This window comes from Salvelinus sp. IW2-2015, unplaced genomic scaffold (genome assembly GCF_002910315.2).
Source record: "Salvelinus sp. IW2-2015 unplaced genomic scaffold, ASM291031v2 Un_scaffold1889, whole genome shotgun sequence".
Classification (NCBI taxonomy): Eukaryota; Metazoa; Chordata; class Actinopteri; order Salmoniformes; family Salmonidae; genus Salvelinus; species Salvelinus sp. IW2-2015.
Window position 1 is genome coordinate 78,435 of NW_019943251.1, and position 13,557 is coordinate 91,991.

Consider the following 13,557-nt stretch of genomic DNA (forward strand, 5'->3'; position numbering starts at 1 on the left):
CCCCTTGACTAAGGGACTGATATGTGTGTGTTTGTACACTATGCTCTGTGTCCAAACCTCCCCTTAGTCCAGGACTGATATGTGTGTTTTGTACACTATGCTCTGTGTCCCACCTCCCTTGAGTCCAGGGACTGATATGTGTGTTTTACACTAGCTCGTGTGTCCCCAACCTCCCCTTGACGTCAGGGACTGATACTGTGTGTTTGTACACTATGCTCTGTTTACCAACTCCCTTGACTACAGGACGTGATACGTGTGTGTTTGTACCCACTATTGCTCCTGTGGTCCCAACTCCCCTGACTACAGGACTGATATGTGTGTGTTTACACGTACACTATGCTCTGTGTACCAACCTCCCCTTGACTACAGGGACTGATATGTTTGTGTTAGTACACTATGCTCTGTGTACCAACCTCCCCTTGACTACAGGGACTGATATGTGTGTGTTAGTACACTATGCTCTGTGTACCAACCTCCCCTTGAGTCCAGGGACCGCGGCAATGCAGATGATCCTGGCAGAGCAGACAGCGATACAGGCCTCTACAGTGGGCTGGTCTCTGATGTTGAGCAGACACACCTGGCCCACGTAACCATCACTGTTACACACCCACACCTCACTGCTGCTCTCTGGACAACTGTGGCTGGGGGAGGCACAGGAGAACTGGGGAGGGAGAGGCAGGATAGGAGGAAAAGGACTATGAATACTTAAGTAGGCGTGTTCTCCATCAAGTTGTACCATGGATAGTCAGAATGGCCTGGTAACCACGTCACACAACCAGGGTTGAGCTCAATTCAACTAAAATMACAATTCAATAATCGAAAAAAGGGCATTTATTTTCAAAAAGTAGAAGCAATTTTTTCTCTCCATTTTTTTCTCTCAGAATGTTAAATTCAAATCACTTCCTGAATTTGCTGCCTTCAAATCTAATTGAGCCCAACCCTGCACACCATCAGGACAGGCTGGCGTCTCTCTTACCTGCATCCCACTACGAGTCTTCATAATGGGGATAGCCTTCAGGAACTCTGGGTCCCACTGGTCCTTATTCATTGCTACACACACAGGACAAAGGAAGAGATAGAGGTTATTAACCTACAGTTTACTCTCAAGGGAAAGGCTCTAGTGAACAATCCCTTTAATACCATGTTAAATAACATGAGCGTGTGTTTCCTCATACCCAGTTTCTTCTTGGCATCTTCGAAGGCCTGTTGGAAGTTGCTGCGTGTGTCTGGGGAGCTGAACTCGAACACGAAACTGGTTTCTGCCGAGGCGGTGGTCAGCTCCAGCTTGGTGGGCAGGAAGGTCATACTGAAGGCTAGAGACTGTTTCTCTGCAAGCTCCCTGTGGACGCTGACAGCCGCATCAGGTCCTTTATAACATCATCCAGGGACTGAGGGGAGAGAGAGAGAGAGGAGGAGAGTTTGTTAACAGAGGTGTGTATGAGACTGTTTCCCTGAGAAGGAGAGGCGAGAGTGGTGTGTGTGGGGAGGGGACAAATGTAATTGTGTATTGTGTTAGTGAGATCTGTTAGAACATATAGACGAGGATGATGTGGTGTGTGTGTGTTGTTACCTGGTGAGGGAAGCTGAGAGTCTCTGATTAGTTTGCTGATGTGTCCCAGTGTACTCAGGTCCTCGTCCAGTCGACCAATCATCTTCTGGATGGTCTCTTTGTTGGTTGCCTGGGAGGGGCCTTACATACAGGAAAAGAGATGATGACATCTGACCTCTGATACTCACAGGAAACTACACATCTCATGAGCACTGTGATACAGGAAGAACTACAGTATAATCTCAGACACATATAAACTACACATCCCATGAGCACTGGGATGCAGGAAGAAATACAGTAGAATCTCAGATATATATAAAATTGTATTTGTCACATGAGTCGAATACCTTACCGTGAAATGCTTAACCAACAATGCAGTTTTAAGAAAATAGAGTTAAGAAAATATTTACAAAATAAACAAAAAAATGTAAATACATGAAGGTAATTTCAGACTATAAACTACACATTCCATGAGCACTGGGATACAGGAAGAACTACAGTATAATCACAGATACATATAAACTACACATCCCATGAGCCCTCAGGAGACTTACTTTTCACTATCTCCACATCCTCTAGGGGAAGTTTCCACAGGAACTTATATTTACTGGAAGTGTCGATCACACTGGCAGCAGAGTACCTGGAAGAGGGGGAGATAGAAAGATGAGAGGACAGGGAGAAAAAAACGGAGTTATTTCTGTGTACGATGCAGAAAGCGTAATGTGTTTCAGGCAACACCAGGGGGCAGCAAGACAGTCTCCTTTTATTTAACACTCAAAGTATGGGGTGAACCCATAGAGAATGATAGAGGCCTCTAGTAGCCAAAAATACCTATTAGTATGGGCAGCGCCCTATCTATCTCTATGGTTCGGTTTCGACTACTACAGTCTTGCTTCAGTACTGCAGTTTAACTGAAGTCCGACCCAGAAAGTCAGTTTCCATAGACGGCCCCATAGAGAAGTCCCGATTTGAAAATTCCTTTAGTCATCATTTTTGTGCACAAAACATCCATTGAATTATTCAAATAACTGTCGCTGAGGCCGATTTTTTTTCATCACAAAGATATTAACACTTTATATTCATCCAATGTCTGTCATGTTTCTGGACGACGTGGTGAGCTGCTCGTGTGCACAGTCAGTCTAGTACGCATGTGAAGTCGGGCTGTGTAAACAGAATGTAACCCGGATATAGACGGTCCACATATCGGCGTATACGAATGGGAGTAGATTACGTTGAAAACAAAAAGGTCTCTAGTTCTTTTATACCTCAATGTGGGAAACGTAGGGTTTAGGTTAGGGACCTAACATTAAACCATACAGTCTCTACTCATCAAATAGGGATTCCCAGGAGGGTTGTTAGTGAGTGGAGTGGAAAAATACAAGATGGACAAAAATGTCTGTTGTCATTCTATATTGTGACTCAGAAGCTCAAGCAGCTACATTGCAGGTGTGTGTGTGTGTGTGTGTGTGTGTGTGTGTGTGAGGCTCACAGGCTCATGGAGCTGCGTCTCAGGGATCCAGACTTCCTCTTGAGGGTGGTGCAGATGAGCAGATCACTGAAGAGGAAGAGAGAGCGGTCCTTCTTACCCCCCACGGTCTTCTGCAGAGAGAGAAAGAGAGAGAGGTGAGAGAGAGAGAGGAGAGAAGAGAGAGTTGAGTGAGGAGAGAGAGAGAGGAGAGAAAGTTGAGTGAGGAGAGAGAGAGAGAGAGAGAAGAGAGAGAGACAGAGGAAAGGAGAGAGAGTTGAGTGAGGAGAGAGAGAGGGAGAGAGAGACAGAGGAGAGGCGAGAGGCAGAGAGAGAGGAGAAAGAGAGAGAGGAGAGAGACAGAGGAGAGGAGAGAGGAGAGAGACAGATGGACAGACAGCGAGAGAGAGAAAAAGAGTGAGAGAAAGCGTGAAAGAAAGAGTGAGAAAGAGAGAGACATCCAATCCTTCTTATCTGTTATCTAGATTGATATCTGACAGAGGGCAGTATCAGAGGGATGTCACTCAGCAGAGTATCTATGGTCTCTGCTGTCAGTCTGGAAGACCATCATAATGTCACACTGTCAATCAATCAGTCTGAGTGTCTCAGGTCTCACCGCCTCCATCACCATCTCCTGTCTCAGGAACTTCCTCATTGGGTTAAGGATCTGACAGAGAGAGAGAGAGATTAGAATCATTATTACAGTACCATCAACCTTGAGATAGCGAAAGAAAGCAATGTGAGTACATATTTATATATATATATATATATATATGTGAGAATCCTACATCTCTGACGTGTTCTACTCCCTCGATGTGGGCTTCTATCTCCTGCATGACGCGTGTCTCTCTCTCCACCTCCTCCGCAGAGCGACGCCCCTTATTGATCTTCTCAGCCAATCGCTTGATGTCTCTCTGGGCGTCCAATAGCAACGGGTGGTCTGGATGTTCCTCAGGAGTGTGCTTCAACAGATCCTAGAGAACAGGGACACACACCATTATTTCGTACCAAGTAATAATAAAAGCACTTTCATTCTGCAAGGAAGTATGAATATCCAATTAACATGTTACTCTTCAATCCTGTTCGATACGCAGGCCTTAACACTAAAATGGGTTGACATTGAGGAAACACTAGGCCAGGAGAAGCCTGGAGACTCGCCTGGATTTAATCTAGTTAGGCAGAGGGGAGGAGAGCTTAACCTCAGACTGGTAGACCCAAGTTAGGCAGAAGGGAGGACCGAACTTCACCTCAGACTTTAACCCAGTTAGCAGGGGGGAGGAGACTTCACCTTGGACCAGTTATGATCAGGGGGTGAGGAGACTCGAACCGTTTGACCAGTTAGTCAGTGAGGAGACATGCCTGCCGTCCACCTCGCGACTTAAATAACCCAGCTTAAGGCAGGGGTAGGATGACTCAACCTCGGACTTTAACCCAGTAAACAGGGGGGAGGATGACTCACGTCTCGGACTTTAACACGCAGTTAGACAGGGGAGGAGAACTCAACCTCGGAGCTTGTTAAACCAGGTTAGACAGGTGGTGATGGAGAAACTCACCTCGGACTTTAAACACCAGTTAAGAGCAGGGGGAGAGGAGACTCACCTTCGTGACTTTAACCCAGTAGACAGGGGGTGAGGAGACTCACTTCGGGACTTTACACCCAAGTTAGGCAGAAGGGAGGAAGAATCACCTGCGGACTGTTAACCCAGTAGACAGGGGGGTAGGAAGACTCAAATCCTCTCGGACTATTAACCCAGTTAGGACAGGGGGAGGAGCTCACCTGGACTTTAACCCAGTTAGGCAGGAGGGAGGAGAATCACATCGGACTTTAAACCAGTTGTAGACAGCGGGGGAGGAACTCACCTTTGACCAGTTAGACAGGGGGAAGGAGACTCACCTTGACCATTATGGCAGGGGGAGGAGACTCACCTGACCAGTAGACAGGGGGGAGGAGACTCACCGTGGCACCAGTTAGACAGTGGGGAGGAGACTCACCTTGCACCAGTTAGACAGGGGGGGAGGACTCACCTGACACAGCAGCTACATACGGGGATCACTCTGGACAGGCTTGATTCAATTCAGATCACCAGGGCCTGCTTCTTCCCTTGTTCTCACGCCAATAAACTGGTCTGGCGGAGGGGCGTGGAGGAGGAGCGAGACCGCGACCGAGGAAAACAGAAGAGAGATAGAAAGGAGGTGGGCGATAGAAGGTGGAAGATAGAAGTCGAGCGGCGAAAGAGTTGAGAAACAGGGAGAACAGGCAATGAGAAGCAAGCGAAAAAAGAGAAGGAGAAGGAGAGACAGAGCTATGCGAAAAGGGAGAGGACCCAGAGAAGAAAGAGACGAAACGGAGAGAGAGGAAAGTAGTGCAAATGAGAAAGAAGGATAGAAAGAGAGAGAGAGAGCAGGGAGGAAGAGCAGATGAGAAGATGAGAGAAAAGAATGCGGTGTAAAGCAGCAGAAGCGAATATGAACAAGTGAAGGATTGAACGTAGAAAGAGCCGAGAAAGGAAAGAAGAAGGAGAAAGAGCAGAGCGAAGAGAGAGAGAAGAGAGAGAAAGGGAGAGAGAAAGAGCGAGCAGAAGGGAGAGAGGAGAGCAGAAAGAAGGAGAGGAGGAAGAAGCGAGAAAGAGAGAGAAGAGCGGAAAAAAAAAAAAAAAAAAACAAAAAAAAAAAAAAAAAAAAAAAAAAAAAAAAAAAAAAAAGAAAATAAAAAAAAAAAAAAAAAAAAAAAAAAAAAAAAAAAAAAATAAAAAAAAAAAAAAAAAAAAAAAAAAAAACAAAAAAAAAATAAAACAAACAAAAAAAAAAAAAAAAAAAAAAAAAACAAAAAAAAAAAAAAAAAACAAAAAAAACAAAATAAAAAAAAAAAAAAAAAACAAAAAAAAAAAAAAAAAAAAAAAAAAAAAAAAAAAATAAAAAAACAAAAAAAAAAATAAAGAAAAAAAAAAAAAAAAAAACAAAAAAAAAAAAAAAAAAAAATGAAAAAAAAAAAAAAAAAAAAAAAAAAAAAAAAAAAAAAAAAAAAAAAGAAAAAAAAAAAAAAAAAAAAAAAAAAAAAAAAAAAAAAAAAAAAAAAAAAAAAAAAAAAAAAAAAAAAAAAAAAAAAAAAAGAAAAGAAAAAAAAAAAAAAAAAAAAAAAAAAAAAAAAAAAAAAAAAAAAGAAAATAAAAAAAAAAAAAAAAAAAAAAAAAAAAAAAAAAAAAAAAAAAAAAAAAAAAAAAAAAAAAAAATAAAAAAAAAAAAAAAAAAAAAAAAAAAAAAAAAAAAAAAAAAAAAAAAAAAAAAAAAAAAAAAAAAAAAAAAAAAAAAAAATATTGAGAGAGAGAAGAGAGGAGAAAGGAGAGAGAAGAGCGAGAAAGGGAAGAGAAGAAGCGAGAAAAGGAGAGAGGAAGAGCGAGAAAGAGAGAGTAAGAGCGAAGAAAGAGAGAGAGAAGAGAGAAAAGGGAGGAGAGAGAGCCGAGAAAGTGGAGAGAGAAGAGCGAGAAGGGAGAGAGAGATGCGAGGAAAGGGAGAGAGACAAGGGAGAAGAAGAGCGAGAAGGGGAGAGAGAAGGAGCGAGAAGGGATTAGAGAGAGCGGAGAGGGGAGACCGAGAAGAGCGAGAAGGGGAGAGAGAAGAGGAGGAAAGGGAGAAAACGGGTCAGAGTTTCTAGTCAGACTATCATATGAGCCAAATACAGTGTGAATATCTGTCAATGGTTTGCCCCACAGACACTAAAGATGGCGGATATGGATATCCATATTTCTAGATCAGTAACACCCTCCTGTGACCCCTGTGACTTTTTACAGTCTACATATAAAGTCTGCGTCAAAGGTCAACTATAGAGGGGAAGAAAACAACAGCTAAGATACGGTGACTGGAGGAAACAGACACACACACACTTATAGACTCTATCACAGCAAAACTATACACACACAGCACTAATACATTCAGCATAAACTATACCCACACACACACACACACACACACACACACACACACACACGACACGACAACACCACAACACACACACCACACACACACACCACACACACACAACACAAAATAAATACAGGGGGGGCCCCGAGTGGAGGCAGCGGTTAAAGGCACAAGCATCTCAGTAGCAGAGGCATCCCTAAAGACCCTGGTTCGATAATCCAGGCTGTATTCACATACCGGCCGTGATTGGGAGTCCGCATAGGGTTTACAATTGGCCCAGCCTGTCCGGGTTTGGCCGGGGTAGGCCGTTATTGTACATTTTTTGAATTTGATGTCTTAACTGACGTGTGCCTAGTTGAAATAAAGATTTTTAAAAACATACACCACACACACGGCACTATACACGAACAATACCAATTATATACACACAGACCACACACACTGAACATTAGAACACTTATGAGGCAGTACGATGTTTGAACAGCTCCATGTCTCAGCTCTGTCTTAAACGAGTCATCTGTGAATGAGCTAGCCTGAGGAATGCCCTCCCTACCTTTCAGCCTATTGCTGCTAAACCCAACCAGAACGTACTGTTTGTTCTGCAGCCTACTGGTCTCTTGGCGCTCCCACCCCTACTGGGAGGGCAAGGACTCCCGCTCAGCCTCAGTTCCCCAACCCTCTTCGTCTCTCCTAGCACCCCAATGGTGGAACCAGCTCCCCCTGAACGCCTAGGATCAGCAGATGGCCCGCCCATCGTCCGAAAACAATCAACCCCTACATCTCGTTCAAAACAGTATCTTAAATAAAATCCTTCTTCACCCCCTGAAAAAAAATGAATATTAATAAAAAATACCACCTGAACCAGGCAATTGCCCCCCCCCCCCGCCCCCATTAACAAAGCCTGACTTTGCTGGATTAGCTACTTACAGTAGGGTAAAAATGGTACATGAACTAATGACATTGTGGTTGTTCTACCTAGACTATCTTAGATGGACTATATTACTAATTTGATAACTCGGCTCTGGATAAGAGTGTCTGCTAAAATGACCCAATGTAAAGGAATATGCACGAAATAACAGATAGAACACGGCCTGTCCCACAAAGTAGCCATGTGGTCAGAACAAAGAAGCTGTGGTCAGTACAATAGTAGCTGGTCAGAACAAAGACTGGGTCAGGAACAAAGCAGGCTTGGGTCAGAACAAAGAGCTGGTAGAGAAAGCTGGGTCAGAACGCTTCTACGCTCAAGCCGAGTGAACCCACTACATCTATTTGGCCTCCAAACGAAGTTTTGAGATCGTAGATAAAATCCTGCGATGTATTAGCCAGGCTCAGGGGTGTGATGGCCGATCCTCTCTTGGCGTTTGATTTTAATACGGCACAAAATGTGGGCATGCTCTTGTAGGTGAACGTTTGCAACGACAAGTTTTGAGAACGGGTGATCAGGCGATATGCAATTGGAGCTTGCGCCAGAGAGAGGGCCCAGTGGAAATGATGACGGTTGTTTCACATCACGCATGAATATATGACTAGATCCAGGACTAATGGCTACTATAGTAGCGAATATATAGACTAGAACCAGGACAATGACAACTGTAGAATATATGACTAGACCAGGACTATGACAAATAATAGATATAATAATAGATACCAGGACTAATGACACTACTGTATGAATATATTAACTAGACCATGTACTAATGACTAATACTGGTATGCATATATAGACTAGACCAGGACTAATGACTAAGTACGAGTAATGAATATATAGACTAGACCAGGACTAATGACTAATACGGTATGAATATATTAGACTAGAAGCCAGGATAGATGACTATACTGGTATGAATATATAGACTAGACAGGACTAATGACTACTGGTATGAATAATATAGACTAGACCAGGACTAATGACTATACTGGTATGAATATAATAGACTAGACCAGGACTAATGACTACTACTGTAGAATATATAGACTAGACAGGACTAATGACTACTACTGGTATGAAATATATAGACTAGACAGGACTATAGACTAATACTGGTATGAATATATAGACTAGACCAGGACAATAATGACTGGAATACTGTTATGAATATATTAGACTAGAACCAGGACTAATGACTACTACTGGTAGAATATATAGATAGAACCAGGACTATGACTAATACTGGTATGAATATATAGACTAGAGAGGACATATGACTAACTACTTGGTATGAATATATAGACTAGACCAAGGACTAATGACTACTACTGTATGCATATATAGTACTAGACCAGGACTAATGGACTACTACTGTATGATATATAGACTAGACCAGGACTAATGACTAATACTGGTATGAATATATAGACTAGACCAGACTAATGACCTATCTACTGCGTATGAATATATAGACTAGACCAGGACTAATGATCTACTAGCTGGTATGAATATATAGACTAGACCAGGACTAATGACTACTACTAGTATGAATATATTAGACTAGAACCAGGACTAATGAGCTACTAACTTTAAATAAAAAATAACAATATAAATGGTATGAATATATAGACTAGAACCAGGACTTAATGACTAATACTGGTATGAATATATAGACTAGAGCCAGGACTAATGACTACTACTGGTATGATATATAAGACTAGACCAGGACTAATGACTTATACTAGGTATGAATATATAGACTAGACCAGACTAATGACTACCTACTGGTATGAATATAATAGACTAGACCAGGACTAATGACTACTACTGGTAATGAATAATAGACTAGACCAGGACTAATGACTACTACTGGTATGAATATATAGACTAGACCAGGACTAATGACTACTACTGTATGAATATATAGACTAGACACAGGACTAATGACTAATACTGGTATGAATATAGACTAGACCAAACTAATGACTACTACTGGTATGTAATATAGACTAGACCAGGACTAATGACTAATACTGGTATGAATATTATAGACTAGACCAGGACCTAATGACTTACTACTGGTATGAATATATAGACTAGACCAGGACTAATGACTATACTGGTATGAATATATAGACTAGACCAGGACTAATGGACTAATACTGAGTATGAATATATAACTAGACCAGACTAATGACTACTACTGGTATGAATATATAGACTAGACCGGACTAATGACTACTACTGTATGAATATATAGACTAGACCAGATATATATGATACTACTGCGTATGAATATATAGACTAGACCAGGACTAATGACTACTACTGGTATGAATATATAGACTAGAACCAGGACTAATGACTACTACTGGTATGAATATATATACTAGACCAGGACTAATGACTACTACTGGTATGAACTATATAGACTAGACCAGGACTAATGACTAATACTGGTATGAATATATAGACTAGACCAGGACTAATGACTAATACTGGTATGAATAATATAGACTAACCAGGACTAATACAACTACTAGTATGTGTTTGTACTTGCCTTTAAAAAGTGTCAAATCTTTACAGCTCTGAAGTTCACAAGAAATGTTATTCAATTCAAAATGTTGGCTAGAATTTTCAACTTTGCATGGCAAGCGTTGAATGTCTGACTGAAAAACCTTTATGGAGGCGCTTTAAAGCCACAGCTCATTGTAGCTACGTTAACAAAGTAATCACAACATGGTTTTTCAAGAGACCAGCGTGATTGGTATGGAGAATCCTTACGACCAAGTGAAGAATTTCTAGTGTGTGACCTACCGTCTGCGCCACAATCATTTAGTGTGCGCACCACTACGTTGGCAAGACAACAAACCTACAGGAAAGACGTTTGTTTAATGTGAGAGCTCAGCGTTGTAAGGGTCATTTAAAGTCCTGTAGTGTTTGTCCGGCATCAGAGGATCAGTGATCGAGTGTCTCTTTCTAAAGAAAACTGATTATTGGAGCGAGCAGGAGGACAGGATGTGCGCACACACACACATACAGAGACACACACATCCACACTACACAGACACACACAAACACATACAGAGACACACACAAACACAACACACACACTACAGAGACACACAACAAACACACACATACACAACACACATACAGAGACACACACACACATACAGAGACACACACACACACACAGAGACACACACACAGAGACAAACACACTCACAAACACAACACACATCACAGAAACACACACACTCACAGAAACCACACACACAGAAACACACACACAGAAACACACAACACAAACAGCACACACAGAAACACACACACACACACAACACCACACACACAAACACACACACACACACACACACACACACAACAACACACACACACACACAACACACACACACACACACACACACACACACAGCACACACACCACACACACACACCACACCACACACACACACACACACACACACCACATGCACAAATGCACAATGCCACACACACAGAGACACACACAGTAGCTAAAGACAAGTCCGTGCATCACACTCACCTACACATACAAGTGTCATATAGATCAATGGACACACAACACTCATGTATACAGACACACACACTCATGTAGACAGACACACTCATGTAGACATGAGACACACCACATCATGTAGGCATACACACTCATATAGACAGTGGACACACACACTTCATGTAGACAGTGGACACACACACTCATATAGACAGTGGACACACACACACTCATGTAGACAGTGGACACACACACACTCATGTAGACAGTGGACACACACACTCATATAGACAGTGGACACACACACTCATGTAGACAGTGGACACACACACTCATGTAGGCATACACACTCATGGAGACCAGTGACACACACACTCATATAGACAGGACACACACACTCATATAGACAGTGGACACACACACTCATATAGACAGTAGGCATACACACTCATGTAGACAGTGGACACACACACTCATATAGACAGTAGGCACACACACTTCATATAGACAGTAGGGCACACACACTCATATAGACAGTGGACACACACAAACTTCATATAGACAGTGGACACACACACTATAAATAAGGACATGTGACAACACACACTCATATAGACAGTAGCACACACACTCATATAGACAGTGGACACACACACTCATATAGACAGTGGACACACACACACTCATGTAGACAGTGGACACACACACTCATATAGACAGTGGACACACACACTCATATAGACAGTGGACACACACACTCACCTCCAGGAACTTGAGGAATGCTGGCTTGGCCTCTTTTGCGATCCTCACTGCGTCTTTGGCGTTCAGAAAGTTATCGATGTATGCTGAATAAATATTAGCAAGAATCTCTTTGGAGAACTGTGTACAAGAGAGAAAGCAGAGAGGGGAGAGGAGAGAGAGAATATTAACATGCAAAATATACTGGTTGGGTTTGCTCCTTGCAGAACTCGGCTAGGTGAAGTGAACATCTGTGCCTCGCATATTTTAGCTTGAAAAATTTGAAAAAAAAAGTGGCAATATTACTCTTTGTCCCTTTAGAGACACCGTAGCAACAACATAGACTAAATAGTCTGAATGTATGTAAGATAAAATCATGAAATCTGTCATTTTAAATCTAATTAGGATGTTTGGTGCAGTATTTCTCAAATGAAAAATGAGCAAGAAAACTAGTTTTCTCTTGTTGAAAGACAACAAACATTTCATTGAAGAATCCTGTCCATAGTTCCTACTCCTACTAGCAGTAGTACTTTTGACCAATCACCAATGAAGGGGCGTAGAAAAAAAAACCTGTCCAAACCCTAAATCGAACAAAAAGTTATAATATATTCCCAAAAAATGTGACAGGCTAAAAAATGTGACAGGCTATAAGCTGACTCTGAAGGAGGGTGAATCCTGCCCGGCAACAAGTGTTTGGTGAGCCCGGCTCTGGCTGGGATTGGTCAATATGGTGATACATAGCACGCCTCCCTTCAGGCTTAAAAACAAGGGATCCTTAATGGGGAAAAGGGGAGCCTCAGTGGGGAGAGATGACGGAGAGCACAAACACACACAGGAAGTGAGCACAACACGCATTATGGCATTATGGCATGCTCCACTGTGACTCCCTCTGACCGGCCTTTTCTCTACACAATGGAGATGAGTGAGGAGGAGAGAAAGAAATGAGGGGAGAGGAAATGGAAAGAGAGACAGAGAGACAGAAAGAGAGAGAGATGATAAGGGGCATGGTTTAACAGTAACACAGAAATAGGCATTTCAACCCCGCATGAAAAGAGCTGCTCTCTCTCCTCCATCCCTCTGTCCTCCATCCCTCTGTCCTCCATCCCTCTGTCCTCCATCTGTAAGGAGTAATATCAGGATGGATAAATCCGGTGCCTTACACCACAGCCAGTGGCACCTTATTATTTGAAGAGGAAGGGCTCATAATAATGGCTGTAACGGAATAAATGGAATGGTATTGAACACATCAAACATATGGTTTCCATGTGTTTGATATCATTCCATTCCAGCCATTATTATGAGATGTCCTCCCCTCAGCAGCCTCCTGTGATCTACACCTAAGCTGTCACCTGTAACCCCTCTCCCCATCCCTCCACCCTCCAGTTACACCTGTAACCCCTCTCCCCATCCCTCCACCC

The 13,557-nt window shown here is 42.2% G+C and overlaps 1 protein-coding gene across 1 annotated transcript in view; it reads right to left on the reverse strand.

Moving 5' to 3' along the window:
* LOC112072319 (rho guanine nucleotide exchange factor 17-like) overlaps window positions 1–13,557 on the reverse strand; it is a 22,311-nt gene that overhangs the window by 5,685 nt on the left and 3,069 nt on the right. Inside the window, 11 exon segments of the mRNA XM_070439742.1 lie at window positions 474–661; window positions 977–1,050; window positions 1,176–1,356; window positions 1,359–1,388; window positions 1,571–1,597; window positions 1,599–1,690; window positions 2,104–2,189; window positions 3,039–3,148; window positions 3,631–3,681; window positions 3,803–3,988; window positions 12,164–12,280. Coding sequence (XP_070295843.1) covers window positions 474–661; window positions 977–1,050; window positions 1,176–1,356; window positions 1,359–1,388; window positions 1,571–1,597; window positions 1,599–1,690; window positions 2,104–2,189; window positions 3,039–3,148; window positions 3,631–3,681; window positions 3,803–3,988; window positions 12,164–12,280 — 1,142 coding nt within the window.